The sequence below is a fragment of the Podarcis melisellensis genome (assembly GCF_964234715.1).
Source record: "Podarcis melisellensis genome assembly, chromosome: 2".
Classification (NCBI taxonomy): Eukaryota; Metazoa; Chordata; class Lepidosauria; order Squamata; family Lacertidae; genus Podarcis; species Podarcis melisellensis.
Window position 1 is genome coordinate 30720774 of NC_138529.1, and position 17065 is coordinate 30737838.

Sequence of the window (17065 nt, forward strand, 5' to 3'; positions counted from 1 at the left end):
AAAAAAACCTGAGCAGGCGTCTTTGAAGTTGGCGGTGCTGCTTAAGCAGCTTCCCTTCACACAAAGGAAGCTTGTTTGCAGGGAAGCTGTTTGCAAAAAAACAGTGACGAGCTCCACACAGGATCTGCTTCAGGAAGCAGGACAGGCCTGGCAGGAGAGCACCTTGTTCCACCATGAAGATTGAGCCACCCAGTAGGTTCCTCCTTTTTGCGGTTTCTCCTTCTTCCTCAAGACTGCCTCTCCTTCCTGCCTGATGCCCCACCCCCACCCCAACAGTCCTGGATGACACGGGGCCACTTAATCCAACCTACAGAGATCTGGGGCTGTCTCAATCGAACTCAAATGAGGCCCAGATTCCTTTGAATAGTTCAGTTTGCGCTAGAGATTCAGGTCTCAGGACAAATCCAGTGCACAGTCCTATTAATCGTACTGTGGGTGGTCCATGCCAAACACAATTTAGTTGAGTATCACCCCATTGCCCATTTTTTTGAGAGAGTTGCATATTTATTTCTATTGTGATACAAGCAGTATGAACAATGAGGAAAGGCAGATCTGAGGCAATTATAAGCCCATTCCAGAATGGCAGAGTCAGCCCAGTCAGATGGGCAGGGTATAAGAAATAAATTGTTGCTGTTTTTTGTTAAGGATGCTGAGAGTCGTTAAGAGGCCCTTAACAAACTGTCTTCATGACTATTAAAGTAGTATGAGTTCCTTAAATGGATGTGTGGTACCTTCATTTTCTTATGGTTGCAAAGGTGGGATAGATTCTTTGAGAGGCCTGATAAACTGATAGTTTGTCAACATTTCAGTTATTACTTATTTCATCTCAGGGCTGCACACACACGGTTCCTTCACCTTTTCCCAAAATGCAACCCCCTTTTAACTTTTTGGCGAATGCTGCGACAGTATTTACAAGCAGGGTTATACCATGCCAGTATGGTACAGTGGTACCTCAGGTTAAGTACTTAATTCATTCAGGAGGTCCATACTTAACCTGAAACTGTTGTTAACCTGAAGCACCACTTTAGCTAATGGGGTCTCCGGCTACCGCTGTGCCGCCGGAGCACAATTTCTTTTCTCATCCTGAAGCAAAGTTCTTAACCTGAAGCATTATTTCTGGGTTAGCGGAGTCTGTAACCTGAAGCGTATGTAACCTGAAGCATATGTAACCTGAGGTACCGCTGTATAAGTTTGTAGTTTATTCTATGCTAGCTGAAGACTGATTGCAGAGAATATTAAACATTCACAGTTCCAGGATTATAAAATGTCCTTTATAGAGCTAATCCAGTCCATCATCGAAAAAGTCCTTAAATAGTATCACATACATCATGAGTTAACAAATGTTCTTTCCTCATATATCCAGCATATTGATTGTGGAATGCATCAAGAAGAGAAGACAAGCTACAATACAAAAAGCAATAAACGTATAGTGGTCCAGCCAAGATAAATGGGGGTTTCAATTATATTAGTTAGTGGTGAGGGCACAGAATGCTCAAGACAAATAGGTGTGGGACTTGGAGGTAACAGTGGGGGACTTCCGTATGTATATGTTTTTCAGCCAGGCAAACGTGAAATACAGAACATGTATAAGATAGCTTTCAAATGGCCAGGCAAGTGGCTCTGCTATAGCATGGAACACAGGAGCAGGATAGAATCAAAGAATTATAGTGTTGGAGGGGACCCGATGGGCATCTAATTCAACCCCCTACAATGCAGGAATCACAGCTAAAAAAAATCCCTGACAAAGGCCACCCAACCTCTTTAAAATCTCCAATTAAGGATAGTCCACAACTTTCTGAGGTTGTCTGTTGCACTGTCATAACAGTTCTCCCTATCAGAAAAGTTCTTCCCAATGTTTAACTGGAATTTCCTTTCTGGAATTTGAATCCATTGGTTCAGGTACTACATTCTGGAGTAGAAAAAAAGGGGGGGGGAGCTTATTCCATGTGACAGCCCTTCAGATATTTGAAAATGGCTATCGTATCACCTCTCAGGGTATTTCTGAGAATATGCACTCTGTAAATACTGGTCTACTTTATAACCATTAGTAGGCAAGCAGTCACTAGCATTTCTAGTGTGGTTCCACAAGGATACAGATGCTGAGGCAGAATAAACAACAGGCTACAACTTCTTGATTACACTATTTTTCCATTTAAAAAACCCTCGTTTTCCCATGTGAAGTCTTAAAACAAAGCTTTGTGCTTTACTCCAAGCATTCTAGTAGAAAGAAGATTAGCCCTCAACTATATTGCTACAGTGCCAGACTGTAACATTCCTGAGGTTGTACAAATGCAATGCAATAGGAAACAGGTTTGGCTAACATGACATATATGTGATCGGAAAAGGAGTGAGAAGAGCATTGCAGATATAGCTTATGATGTGCTTCAAGACTAAAGATATGTCCAAAGACCATTTACAATAGTGGTCAGGGCATCTCAACACTTGCTTTGACCTTGTCTTCCGTTTTCTCCCCAAAGACAGCTTTGGCTGCACATTAAAAAAAAAAAGGACCAGCAAGAGTCCTTGCTGAATGTTAGGACAGATATCAGTTCACTGTTAGACTGGGGCACCATCCAGTGTCAGGGTAGAGGAGACAGTGGACAGATTTGAATCTGCAAATAGAAAGAAAATTAGAAACTGTCAGAGGAGTTAACACAATCTGGCCTGAAATATACAAAGCCACCAGTGCAGGGACATTGGCCATAACTTGTCAGTATATTTTGCTGGCAAAGAAATGCCATTTCTTATTCTTGTGCTTGGATTTGTTAGTCAAATTGATTTCATTTGAAAAATGGCTACATACGCACCGAGTTGGATCTTGCTGTATGTTGAACACTTCACCCACGCTTACAACATTGCGCCTGTTCTCGGGACCACCATAACTCAAGGTAACCTGACAGTGGGGGGAAAACACGTGCTTAGAAACAGCACTTGCCAGAGCATGGCAAACAATACAAGAATAAGGAGGTGGCAAATGCAGAAGTGGCAAAGGAGGGATAGTAGCCTTGTGATATTTCCAAGACAAATAGCAGAAATTATGTAAAAATAAATGGTGAACAAATAAGTTGCTGGTGAGTGATCCCTATCTGCCACTCAGGATAATGCAAACATAGCTTAGGCCCAGACTAGATGTGTCAAAAGGACATTCCCCCAGAATGAAGAAGACCAGGATGAAGCAGGTCATTAGTGTTTCTGTCTCTTACTTTCACCTGCTAGGACTTGTCACAGTTCAGAAAGATTATGTAGCAAAACCATCAAACCACCCAAGACCTGAATTTAGGGCTTCTCAAGCCACCAATTCTATTATACTTTCACAACCCCTCTCCTGGCACTAGATATCTTTACATCCTGCTTGTTCATTCATTCCATTTCTCCATTCTGTTAGCAGCGGTGTAGCTACCACTTTTAAATGCCTCATCAAAGCCTGCTCTGAAGTTCAGTGGCGTTCCCTGCTTTTATTCATTGCACCACTTTCAGGCCCTCAAGGCTTTCCTCACTAATAATAATAATAATAATAATAATAATAATAATAGCCGTATTAGTGTATGTTGTTTAAATATGTGTAGAGATATATTTGTTTTCCATAATTTCCCCCTTCTTGGTTTTTCCATGGTTGTGGCAAGCCTTTGGAAAAGGCATATGTATTACAGTACTTTAATAAATTGTTACACACACCAAACTCTTAGAATAGCTTCAGCCACAAATCCACATACATGTATCTATTTTGATGGACAGGCAAGCGGAAGAGATACCTGCATGCATTAAGGAAGATTTGTCCATACCTGTTTCAGCACAGCTTCGCCACGCAGCTGCTGCAAGTTTTCCAGATGAGAGTGGAACAAGGGGCTGCGCAAGAGTTTCACCTCCAACAGCCCCTCAATAATGTAACCAATGGTGCAGTCATCGGGGAGTCGAATTCTCTCTGCAGTGCTGATGAAGCTTCCTAGGCTGTCAAAAGACAATAAATCAGAGAATGAAATTTTCTAGATTCTAGTACGGCAGCAGAAAAAAAGAGAGAATTGTCCAAGTAGCACATACCTAGCCCAGGGGCTCATCTTGAGCGCAAGACCTCTGCTGATGCAGAACCCTGCACCACCTGTGGCAAACCAGAACTTCGCAGTGGTCTACCAAGATAAACAAATAATATTTCTGTCAGCTTTATGGTCACCTGGGTAAGTCAGATCCTATCCATGCATCAGGAATGTTTACATTGTTTGATCTCCATATCCAAAGACTCTCAACAGATCATAGAATCGTAGAATTGTACAGCTGGAAGGGATCACAAGGGTCATCTAGTCTAACCAGCTGCAAGGCAGGAATATTTTACCCAGTTTGGCGCTCGAACCCACAACTCTGAGATTAAAGGTCTCTTGCTTTACCAACTGAGCTATCCTGAAGAGCAGCACAATGCGACAGCACAACAAGGATGAAGCATGGATCTGAAGGACAGAATCTGTAAGCAGAGGAAGGTGCCTACTTTCCTAAGGCACCTCTGTAAGATGATTTTCCATCCCAGAGTAGCGATGACTTAGGAAACAGTTATTACTTCACAAATACTTCCTTAGGTAGCTGTGCTGACCACTGAGAAGTATATGAAGAGAGGGATGGAAATTATGTTGCTTGCATCTGAAGCTGGCAACCCTCCAAGTGTAATTTATAAAGATATCATATTTAGACTACAGGGGGATGTGAGCAAATCGAGAGAGTATCAGCTGAATTACAGATGACACACCACGTCCCTCTACTGCTATCTCAGTTTAGTATAGGATAAGATAATGAGACCTAAGAAAGGTTCTACCGTAACTCTGAGTGCAAGCAGCTGCAGAAAACCTCCTGAGCACCATATGTCTTGGGAAAATGTTCCCAAGTTGCATTCTGCAATGGGATGGGGAAACCTGGCTGTAAATAGCGAAGAAGGGGGAGGACTTCCAGGATATTTAAGTGAGGAATACATAGCGAGTGCAAGAATCTGATTTGTTCAGTTTGAGATAACAGAGACTCAATTATAGAAAATGCTCACTGATCCGTCATTCCGAACATGGTCTGCTGCTTCAATTGGATGGTCTAGACTTGGTCTCCCCACATATATATCTTGGCTGTGTGAAAAAGCAGACAGGAGATGCAGGAGATTGTGCAGGTTCACATAGTTATCATCATCCACATGACAAAACCACCTGCAGGAAAAAAAACAAGACATGGAGAGACACAGAGGAGGTCACAAGGCATCACAAGATGGCTCTTGCTACCAGGGTTTCTTTGGTGAAAGTGTCTACCTCACAGAATCACAACCATGAAAAGGCAAATGAGGCCACAATCTGAGAAGGCAAAAGTAGAATGTTGGATCAGAAGCCAGTACAGTGGTACCTCGGGTTACAGACACTTCAAGTTACAGACTCCGCTAACCCAGAAATAGTACCTCGGGTTAAGAACTTTGCTTCAGGATGAGAACAGAAATCACACAGCAGCGGCGCGGCGGCACTGGGAAGCCCCATTAACTAAAGTGGTGCTTCAGGTTAAGAACAGTTTCCAGGTTAAGAACGGACCACCAGAACGAATTAAGTTAACCCGAGGTACCACTGTATCTTGATTTGCTACTCCATCCTTTCAGACAAATTTGGTTTCTTTTATGCTCATCAGTTGTGCTGGAGGTAGCTCATGCTAACTCACTGATGCCAGAAAGGAGAATTAAAAAATAGGCACTAATGGAAATAGTGACTCTCACTTACTTTCGCCCAGACTCTAGGAATTTATCATATTCCACGGACATCTTGCAGCAGAGAGCTTGGCGAGTGTGAACAGCTGAGCAGTTGGTATTGATTACATGGTCCCCTATAAAAGAAAAATGATTAAAACAGGGGGAGATGCATGATTTGTAAGAGAGATAACAAATACAGTAGGGCTTGCATATGAAGAAATGCTCTGGGTAATATTCAGTGTGGATTACATAGACATCTGATACAAACAAAGCAGAATTCAGACCTTGCAGCAGTGCGGAAGCAAATATTGTTTACTCAGGTAGGGGTCTTTTATATTTCCTGCTACTTTATATCCCCTTTTTTAAAACTGGAGATGCAAAGGATGGAACCTGGGGTGTACTGCACACAAAACATGCTCTATCACTGAGCTACTGTCCCTCTCTTAGGAAGATAGCAAATTTATTTAACATGTGTCACCTATAAATATAAACCTGTTACAACTTTCAGAAATTTGGGAAGCAGCTTACCTGCTCTGAGACGTAGCTCCTGATCATCCCAGTCTGTGAATATAAATGTCTATGGGAAACATGGAAAACAACAAAGAAAGACTTTATATCCTAAAGATTTTGAAGTAACACTAATGTTAAGTTTTAGTCTGAACATTGAGCAAAAAGACATTCTACTGGTTTCCAGCAAGCTAAAAATCAGGAAAGGATCAGTGTCTCTTTCCTATGTGGAAGTTTAATCAGCATTTGGCTGCCTAATTTGGTGGAGAGAGAACCAAATATGTCATCTAACATTGTACAAGCAGTTTTTTGCTCAACCCAGGAAAAATTCCACCAAAACAAGGATCAAGGATTTCACATTCCCCATGAATATCTTGCATATAACCTATATCTGAGGGTGGGACGAGGGTGGCGCTGTGGGTTAAACCACAGAGCTTAGGACTTGCCGATCAGAAGGTCAGCAGTTTGAATCAACCTGCGACGGGGTGAGCTCCCGTTGCTCGGTCCCTGCTCCTGCCCACCTAGCAGTTCGAAAGCACGTCAAAGTGCAAGTAGATAAATAGGTACCGCTCCGGTGGGAAGGCAAACGGCGTTTCCGTGCACTGCTCTGGTTCGCCAGAAGCGGCTTAGTCATGCTGGCCACATGACCCGGAAGCTGTACGCCGGCTCCCTCGGCCAATAAAGCGAGATGAGCAGCGCAACCCCAGAGTCTGTCACGACTGGACCTAATGGTCAGGGGTCCCTTTACCTTTAACCTATATGTGAACATAAGAGATCCTCCATGCAAGGAAGGCTCTGTTCCATTCAGATCACCCACCTCACATAGAAGATCTCTACACACATTTATGTCAGTTTACCCACACAGTCCCTTCTCATGCATGCTGAATATCCAGATGGCATGGTAGCCTGATATGTTACTGATGTGGGTAAGATTAGGTTGCATGGCTCCATGACACTCCTCATGCTGTCTCTGAATAAGTTCTATGAATTATACCTGATGAGAGAGTATGAGATTTCAGTGTTAAACAAGTTAGTATTTTAGCTTGGTAAGGAAAGTGTTCTTACCTGTCCCTTAGCCTGAGAAATCCATGTTTGGAACAGCAAGTTCAGCCTTGTTCTATGGTACTTCCTTGTTGTTTTCACAGCAATAAAGATATCCTTCAACTCCAGCTTTTCCTTAGCAGAGGCTAAAGCAGGTTCCTCATGGTCTTTCATCAAACTGTCCAATCGATTAATTGGGCTCTCATTCATCTTTCTGTTAGCCTTCAGACCAGATCTCCCAGTGGTTATGATATAGTGACTCCATTCTTCTAACAGTTCTTCTTTCACCAAGGAGACTATATTGTTCGCCTCATCATCCAAATGATCAATTGAACTGGACTCCACCAGCTGCAAAGTGATGTCACTGTTGCTGGAACCATTAAAAGGAAGTGGTGGCTGTGGCTGTGGATAACTTCTAGGTTTCCAAATGGCCTGGAATTTGGGGATTAGCAAGAGGAGAACTGCACAAAAGATAACTGAGAGCAGGAAGCAGATCTTACTGAGCTTAATGCAGGAAAAGCTCATTCTTCAGCCCCAAGGGCCTTTGTCATATTGTAAACTTGTGACATTTTTAAGGTGAGAAAAACAGAAACTGATACATTTGTCAAGGCCTAGGAATTTCCCAGCAACAGAGTATAATTTTTATGGCACTCAAATACCATAGACACCTACTTATATTTCAGTTTCTAACCTCTGGACTTATCATCCTAACAGTAAAACACAGAGTTGGCACCTGTTCTACAGGGAGAGGGAAGCCTCTAAGCCACTGTATTATTTGTGTATGTAAGTTCATTTAATCAACTTTAAAATTGTATATTGACAAGTATTGAGGCTGAATGTTTAAAGACACCATGAAGCAAAAATCAAGACAGGTCTGTGCAAACACAGCTTTACTCTTTATGAACACATGGAGTTGCTTTAAAGTCAGATGGCCTATTTGATACAGTATTGTTTTTAATGGCAGCAGCTCTCCAGAGTCTTAGGTAGGGGTCTTTCCTGTCACTTGCTATCTGGTCCTTTGGTTGGAGACGGAATCTCAGAGTTTCTTCATGCCAGGCCTGTCCTCTATCACTAAGGTACAGGCACTTCTTATTAACGTGCATTATCAGTGTCCCATCTGTACCTTTCTTCAGGTGATAGGCACACTTTCAATAAGATGAAGTTTTTCTGTTAAAAAAAGGACATTGTTATAATATCGTAAAAACAAACACATTTTAGAGTTTTCTGTACGTGAACATGAGAACCAGGAATTCTTTAAAAAACTACACATACATTCTTAACAACCTCTGTGAACCAAGTTGCAAGAGACAGAAGTGCAACTAAAGCACGGTTATTTAAACTTGCTATTGCAATGCAAGTATCTGCCACATGGCCTGTCAATTTAAATCTATTTAAATCTATTTAAATATTGCCGCTGTGCATGTTCCAGAAACCAATTATTCAGTATAATCTGTAGTGTAGTTAATACACTGACAGAAGGGAAATGGATTGTGAATAAAAGCTTCTTAATTTATTTTTTTTCATACAATTATCACCTCCCTTGCTGGGAAATGAGATGAAAAAACATAGGGTTGGATACAGAGTACTTTTTAGTACTTTTAAAATAGATGCACTGAAATCAATAGGACTTGATTTCAGTGGTACAGCTCTAAATATGCCTAAAGCTACAATCCTAATCCCATTTACCTGGGAGTAAGCCCCATTTACTTCTGAGCAGACATGGGTTCATATTGCACTATAAGTATGACTCAAACTGAGTCAGATGGTATTCTTTCAGGAAAAGATTTGGAACACACACAAATGATCTCATTCCCAAACATCACATGTCTTTGAAACAAGGTTATAGCCCAAACCTACACAATATTAGGTGCACCATCCTAAACTCATTGATTTCTGTGAGCTTGAACAAACCTAACATTGAAAAGAATCAGACATATCTGTTTCAAAGACCAGTCCTGTGTGGATGCCTGGTGGAAACCTGCCTGAAATAAGTTGTTCTGAGCTTCCACAAAGAGGGGCGTATGTGTAGTCAGTTAATATATTGCAGTTCCAAAGAATGAAATGCTAAGCTTGACAAAGTGCTCCTGAGCGGTATTGAAGTTTTCTCCTGACAAGCAGAAAAACATCTTAGGCTGGTTCACAGTACAAGCCTATGCAAGTTTCCTCAGGAGGTTCTCCTCACTGGGATCTTATAATACTTTCTCCCAAGTAAGCATCTATAGCAAGGGACTAGTGCTCCATGAGCTTCATTCACTTGGCCCACAGCATGCCTGCATTAAATATGCACATTGATTTGCAGAATGTTTAGAATTCAAGTGGTAAAAAAAATGCATGCAACGTAAGAAATAAAAAGAAGAAATGAAATACAATTAAAAATCATACACCATGGACCACCGTGCATTATAATTTCTGCTACAGGCGGGCGGGGGGGGGGAATCACTGAGTGGCCAACCAAGAACATCAGCAGTTTTTGAAGTGGGACAGAGTTTGGGATCCACTGAGTTTTAGGGTTGAAGCCTCTGGTTTAAAGGCTCTGCCTGGCGACGGGCACACTTAAAACAGGCATGAACTAGCCATTCCCAAAGGATTAGTACAGGCCTCGCTTCTTTAACTGGGATAGCTTTTCAGCAAAAAGAGCTGACTGCGCCCGGGGAAGACGGGACTTTTAGAGGGATAATGTCCCAGAGGCCCCATAAGTGCCCTTCGCAGCACTTTAGGCCTCTCAAGCCGGTTGCCATAGAGACAACTGCTCTTCCGCACCCCGGTTGGTCACCATGGCAACAAGGACACACACACCTTGACATCCCCCCCACCCTTCTCCCGCCGCCGCGGCCATCCTGACCCTTCTCCTCCTCTCGCCTCCTACCTACGCGCAGCGTCTCCAAGGCGGAGGGACGCGGGCGCCGTCTCGCTGCGCCTCTTAACTCACCTGTCGCTCAGCTCAGCATCCGGCGCCATCCGCCGAGCAGATCGCGAGGGTCGCGGCGGGGGCGGGGGGGGTTGCGCGTTGGCAGCGGGCAGCGAAGGCTCCGCGGCCCCTTTAAGGGCTTCACCTGTGGAACGGACGCGACCCGGAAGTGGAGCGCGACCCGGAAGTGGAAGAAGAAGGGGGCGCGACCCGGAAGTCCATGGTGCGAGGGTCAATATGCCGCTACCCGTCCAAGTCTTCAATTTGCAGGTACCGATGAAGTTTCGGGGGGGCGGCGGCGGCGGCGGCGGGCTCGGGTTCGCCCCATATAAGGCGCTGCTGTTGCCTTTCCGTCCAGCGAGCAGGGCTGTGGTTGCGGGCGGGCAGGATCCCGCTGGGTCGCCGAGGAGGATCGCGCCCCTGCGGGGGATCAGCAGCGCGTGTGTCATTCTGAGTTGCCGCCCCAGGCGGAGCCCTTGAGGAAGGGGGCCAAGGGGGGGCGGGATACGCAAGAGGGTCGGAAGGCTCTGAATGTGGGCTCAGGGCCCCTGACCTGGGCGAGGGGAAAGGCCGTTGGCCGCGGTTACGGCCTGCCCTGCCGTCTCACGCCTTTGGTTCTGCCGCCGCCCTTGCACGGAACCCGGTTCTGGTTTTGGAGAAACCGCGTCAGGGACCTCCGAGGGCCTGTGCTGCAACCTGCCGTTTAATACCTGACAATTGAAGGCAGATTGTTTCTGTTTTAATGCATGTCAGTGTGCACTGTGGAAACCACACGGTGTCATGAAATTTGCAGCTTGTTGGAAAGGCTTGGGTGGACATAGTTCTTATGCTTCTGAATATCTTTAAGTGTAGACCCTTAAGTTTAAGACCCCCACCCACCCCCGAAATCGTGTGCTGCAGAGGAAATGGATGGGATTGAATGATCTTATCCATGTGCAGGCCCACATCCTGATCTACGATAGCAATGGCTCAATGCGGTTGTAATGTAATTACTTGAATAGTAGAGACCTGTTTAATCTCCACATTGCAAAATGCAGCTCCAGGGATGTTACAGATCCTGCACTCCTCATATTATGAGAAAATTAGTTCTATCAATGGAAATATGGAATGATAATAATAATAATAATTGTTATTATTTTATTATTTATACCGTGCCCATTTGGCTGGTTTCCCCAGCCACTCTAGGTGGCTTACATCATATATAAAAAAATCAAATATTTAAAACTTCCTGATACAGGGCTGCCCTCAGTTATATAGTTCTTTATCTCCTTGACATCTGGGGAACGTTCCACAAGGAGGGCATCACTACGGAGAAGGCCCTCTGCCTGGTTCCCTGTAACTTCCTTTTTGCAGTGAGGGAACCAGCAGAAGACTCTCAGAGGAGGACCTCAGTGTTCAAGCTGAACAATGGGGGTGGAGATGCTCCTCCAGACATACTGGGCTGAGGCAGTTTACAGCTTTAAAGGTCAGCACCAAAGGTCAAGAGGATTTGGCTTTTATGTGTGGTGCATTTTAGTAAATTGCCTATTTTATGGTTGATTCTCCTAATTGTTTATCTGCTTCCAAAAAGTGGTAGGATCAAAAACAACAAAAAACATGGTGCTTGAAATACAGTAGAGGCTTTCATACTGAGAGATCTGGCTGCAGCAGCTGTAACACAGTGGATAAATAAATAAATAACTCTCAAGGACCTGTCTCCTAGCAGCAACTCACGTCACAACTTGCCTCTGCTGTTTCAGCAATATTTCTCTCTTCAGCTATGGTCTAACTAAAGAACAGTGTTGCGACTCTACACAGCATACCTGATCCCTTCAGGTGTTTTGACAACAGATTTTATTATAACTTTATAAAAGAAATATTTGTGTCTCTCCTCTAGCATACATTTTTGTGCTCTCCCCTCTCACCTGATGGTGGCATTTTCAGGTTGAATTTTGCAGATTGTGACTTAAATCTTGCTGCATGTGAAGATCAAAGTTAGATCACAGTGCATGTTCATCTTAAAATATTTTAGTTCCTGTCTTTCAAGTTTGTAATAGTCAATAAACATATTCTTTGCTATGTTCTACACCCTTTCTCAGACATATTCCCCATTTTTCTCTTCAACACCTTTAGATAGTCATGAGAATTTTCTTGCAGAGGAAATGGGTTCAAAACAGCACTCATATCTGCTCGACAAGTTCTGTTTCCCATACTTTATGTTTTGTGAGATGATAGAGGATTGGGAGATACTAACTGTGGATGCTGCCTAGAAGACAAATTACAGGAATTAATCTGCTTCACATAATGTGTCATTTTATGAAGGCATTGAATGCAAGCCAATGATGTCATGCAATTTGCTGCTCTTTAGTTGACAACAAAATACAGAGTTTTTATATCCAATCCTGTCTTTCTAGCGCTCACTTACTGTGGCTGTGGAATGCTAACTACATAGCAGGAGTGGGGAACTTCAGGCCTGGGGGCCAGATGCAGCCCTCCAGCCTTTTCATTTGACCCTTGGAACTCTTCCCAAGCCACAACCCTCACTGGCGCTGCTTCACACCCCAAATTTTGCCTGTCTAGAAAGTGTCCTTGGAATCTGATAATGGCTCTTGCTTGCCCACATGGAGGATAGAATTGGGCGTGTGTGTAGACACAAATATAAAATTAATGTTCATTGCTCTGCTTTCTTTTGTCTCTGGCCTCACCCACCACTGCCACATGGCCCTGAGAAGGTTGCACAGAAGGAAATACAGCCCTCAGACTTAAAAAGGTTCCCTACTCCTTGCTGTGTATGGTAGGATGGACCAAGGGGCATGCAGCACAGTCATACAACAGTGAAATTAACAAACGCCTGCAATGAAAACTGGAGCATATTATTGTAGCCTAACATGAGCAAGAGGCGTGATGTCTATGACTGCAGAGGCATTAATTACCTTTCTTTCCTTTAGCAGCCGGCGAGCTCTGTGTCAGGGCGAGGGGGTACAGAAAGTCAGGACAGGATGAGGGATAGTTCAGTTCCGAGCTCAGCTTCCTCGTCAGTGACAGATCTATACAACACCCCCCGCAGCAGTAGGTCAGAACTCTTCCTCCCAGGTACATCTGGAGACTTCAGCCTAAGTGCCTGCTTATCAGCCTGCACCCTGCTCTATGAGGTATCTCCAAGGAGAAAGCACTCAAGGATGACTGAGTGAGAATGACTTGACTTTTGCCAGCACTAAGCCATACTTGTTTAAAACGGTTCTTTTTTTTCCTGAAGTGGGTACATCTTTTTCAAATGACAAGTGACTTTGCATTGTGTGGTTGAGCACAAACTTATAACAGCTAGAAGGATGGCGTATCTAGAAGAGGGATGATGGGGACAGGCTATAATCTGTCACAGAAATTAATGTATCCTAAATAAATAATATCTGTTGTAAGTCACAAGACAGCTTGCAACATATTTAAAACAATAAAGATGTAATCCATCAAAACCACCCAAAGTAAAAAACAGCAACATGTATTATACACAAATTACCTTCAGATGGTAATTTGAACTGCCAACCTAGCAGTTCGAAAGCACCTCCGGGTGCAAGTAGATAAATAGGGACCGCTTACCAGCGGGAAGGTAAACGGCGTTTCTGTGTGCAGCTCTGGCTCGCCAGAGCAGCGATGTCACACTGGCCATGTGACCCGGAAGTGTCTCCGGACAGCGCTGGCCCCTGGCCTCTTAAGTGAGATGGGCGCACAACCCCAGAGTCTGTCAAGACTGGCCCGTATGGGCAGGGGTACCTTTACCTTTACCTTTACCTTCAGATGGTTGTTTAGAAGGCAATTAATAAATTGAATGTGATGGCGATGTTGTCCATCGCAAGAAACCAAGAGCTTTCATTTGGCATTTAAAGGCCAGCAAAGTAAGTGTTGAGTAGATTATAGGAGAGAGATGGAGTAGATGAGATGCAACCACTGAGAAAACCCTGTTACTGTTACAGAAGCCACCCAACTCGCTTCAGAAGGTGGTGTCACCTAGGGCCTGGTCTCTAATGAAGACCTAAATAATAACAAGGCATGGATCAGGTGATTCTTCATATGAGTATGGGTTCCAATGTCAGTCCTGTGCACTATTGCTACAGGATCAAAAATTCCATGTTAACATCTCCATCTCCCTAACCTCTGCATCTGGAAAGCCCATCACTTAACAGAGCAAATGTTTTCTCTGCAGAAAGTCCAGAGGTAATTCCCTGGCATCTTCAGTCAAAGCAGCAGTGAGGAACCTCTGGCTGCGTGTTTAGTTAGGCCCATCAAGCCTTTCCATTTGGTCCACGAGGCAGTTTTGGCTAAGCCACACCCACCTGCCATAGTATACGATGTCAGGTAAAGCTGCAGTTGAGCCAGAAGGGAGTTTTCAGGATTGGTGACACCTACAGAGTCCTGTGCATAGCACTTCATAAGCACTGCATCGGGGCTTCCAGAGTGCTGTACACAGGGTTTTGCAAGCCCTGAGGATTAAACAGTTGTTGGGACTTGCACTTTGCTGTGCCTATGCCCACGCAATTTGATTTGAAAATGCACAGGGGAAAACAGGTGAGCTGACATTGTTGAGGTGTCAGGTGAATGAGCCGATTAGGTTGTCTGACAACTTTTAACTCAGGTGGAGAACTGAGCTTGTCCCTACCTCCTCTGGGCCTGTCAACTGAAGGAAGGGTCAGGCATGTTACTCAAAATCTGAAAGCCCCAACCTGATGACACCTGTACCTGAAAACGTCAGCCGGCAGCTTCTTGCATTTTTAGTTTCCTCTGAAACTATAAGCTTAAAACTGAGGTTGAAACTGAAAATCTAGCAGCTTTATTTCATTCACATGCCTATGTAGGGGTTGCATCCAATGCTCTTCATGCATGGTTCTCCTGGTGCAGTGGGACCTCAGTTCCATCTCCACCCACCCACAATCTGCTCTGGAGGGTCACCCAACCCTCTGCAGCTGGTTTTGAGAGCATGGGGGCAGGAGGCTTGAGGGGACAGGTGAGGAGGCCACAGTAGGAAACTGCGAGCTGAGACAGGTGGACCTTTTGCCTGATTTAGATAGACTTGTATTCGTAAGGCCTAGGTATGCTGTAGAGGAGGGGGTTCTCAAACTGTGGTCCATAATCTTCATTCAGGTGGTTCACAGTGTGCCTGTTAAAATTTAGTTAAAAAGCCTACGGCATCTAGCACAGCACATTACAGTTACTCCAACAGGCAGACAACTCAAGACCCTCAGCAATTTTCAAGTGATCTGTGGGGAAAATATCTTGAGCACCACTGTTTTAGAAGGTTCACAGAGATGTGACCTGTTCTAATTAGGATCAAGGCTAACCCCAGAACAAATGGCACCCTGGCAGTGAGCATCTTTAGTCACTTGATCAAATTCCTTATTTCTTATTGCATTTGTAGCCCACACCATGACTTTGAAATGCATGTTTTGCTTTAGCACTATCATACCAGATAATAAAGTAGCTTGCTAGGATCTGTAAATCTATATTTATTGGATTCTTTGTTTCAGCTGCTGAGTGATGAGTTCAATAGATAACCCATGAGCCACGATTGGTGGTTCTGCAGAATTATGAAATAACCCCACTCAACAAACCAAAGGATCCTTTTTTTCCTTTGGCTTACTTTTGAGAGGCAGCATTATGCCCAAGATGCAGGTAGTGGTTAGAGATTTTAATATTGTTTTCAGCTGCATATTTGAATTTAGTGGAATTATATGTGTGTGTATTGATGCTTGTTCCGAGCTTTGACAGTGGAGTGGGCCATATAAATCAATGAAAAGGGTTGAGTGAATGAACTGTGAAGCAAGAGGATGCTCCTTTTTGGTTTCCTCAAATTGTTTACTCCTACCCCAAGCATAAAACTATTTCAGCTACCCTTGATTCTTCAGAACACACATCCATAATGTCTTTGTGGAAATTATAAATACCTGGCTCTTACTGGGAAGGTGCCACTGAGCTTATCTTCCGGGGGTTTTTTTGTTTCTGTGATGGCTGCTGTTCAGAAAATCATCAGACCCCCTTGCACTTTCCTTTTTGAAAAAAACATTGAGATCAGAGAAATCTGATGAGTCATGCAGAGTGGGAGCCGTATTCCTGGCAAGTCTAGAGATCAAGCCTAGAGTTCAAGGGAATGGAACTCCAAGCAAAAGATGTGAAAGAGCAATGTTTGGGTTTCTATCCATGCTCTATCTGCTGGTGTATGAGGACCTCTTTCCCATGGGCTGGGAAGGAGCTTCCTAGCTTCTGCTTAACATATACACATTGCTGTTACAGGGTGCGGTGGAGCCCATGCAGATTGATGTAGACCCACAAGAAGATCAGCAAAATGCACCTGATATCAACTATGTGGTGGAGAACCCGACTCTGGTATGTGTTGGAGGGTGACAATGAGAAAGGAATTCTTAGGTCTGCTAAAAACTTAGATTTTATCCATCTAAGCCAGTGGTTCTCAAAGGGTGTGGCAGGAGAGGATGGCAAGTAAAGCGGGAAGATTCAAGGATAATCAATATTACATTTTTGGGAATGATTCACGTTATGTGATTGCATTGCGTTATACTTTCTGGATGTTCTATGATCATATCACAAAGCAGTTGTGTTCTGTTTTTATAAAGCAAGCAATGCTAGGAGTTGTTTTTCATTTCCCCCTCCAATGTATTTCTTATCAATAAAAGAAATGGTATGGCCCCAGCAAATTTTTGTTCTGAAAGTGTAGCCCAGAGGAAAAAGTTAGATAACCAGTGATCAAAGGACATGCTTTGGATAGATAGGTAGGTAGATAGTTCTATCCAAAGTAGCACAGAGGAATTTGTACTGTCAGCACAAGGATTTCCACTTGCACAGTGGGACCATCCTCCCTCGCCACCTCCCACACCCCCCTAAATCTTTTTCAGGGGGTCCTCCAATCTTCCAGAGCAGGTTTGAGGAGGGCA

At 43.9% G+C, this 17065-nt stretch overlaps 2 protein-coding genes across 6 annotated transcripts in view; one reads left to right on the forward strand and one right to left on the reverse strand.

Annotated features, from left to right (window-relative positions):
* Positions 1 to 10310, reverse strand: RFNG (RFNG O-fucosylpeptide 3-beta-N-acetylglucosaminyltransferase). 2 transcript variants are annotated; one of them, XM_081899831.1, is made up of 9 exons: positions 10173 to 10310; positions 7268 to 8410; positions 6224 to 6272; positions 5727 to 5829; positions 5021 to 5174; positions 4039 to 4124; positions 3783 to 3948; positions 2808 to 2893; positions 1 to 2612 (listed from the first exon to the last, which is right to left on the reverse strand). In XM_081899831.1, the coding sequence occupies exons 2-9, from the start codon at positions 7766 to 7768 to the stop codon at positions 2546 to 2548; spliced, it is 1212 nt and encodes a 403-aa protein (XP_081755957.1). In that variant the 5' UTR covers positions 7769 to 8410; positions 10173 to 10310; the 3' UTR covers positions 1 to 2545. The 2 variants fall into 2 exon arrangements, with proteins under 2 accessions (XP_081755957.1, XP_081755958.1); XM_081899832.1 differs by having other exon boundaries at positions 10110 to 10241.
* GPS1 (G protein pathway suppressor 1) overlaps positions 10294 to 17065 on the forward strand; it is an 18735-nt gene continuing 11963 nt past the window's right edge. The window contains exons 1-3 of one of the 4 annotated variants that reach the window (XM_081899730.1): positions 10294 to 10421; positions 13079 to 13282; positions 16410 to 16502. In XM_081899730.1, coding sequence (XP_081755856.1) covers positions 10389 to 10421; positions 13079 to 13282; positions 16410 to 16502 — 330 coding nt within the window. In that variant the 5' untranslated portion in view covers positions 10294 to 10388. Of the gene's footprint in view, positions 10422 to 13078; positions 13283 to 16409; positions 16503 to 17065 lie in introns of those variants that run through there. The other 3 variants (XM_081899731.1, XM_081899732.1, XM_081899733.1) reach the window with 3 other exon arrangements.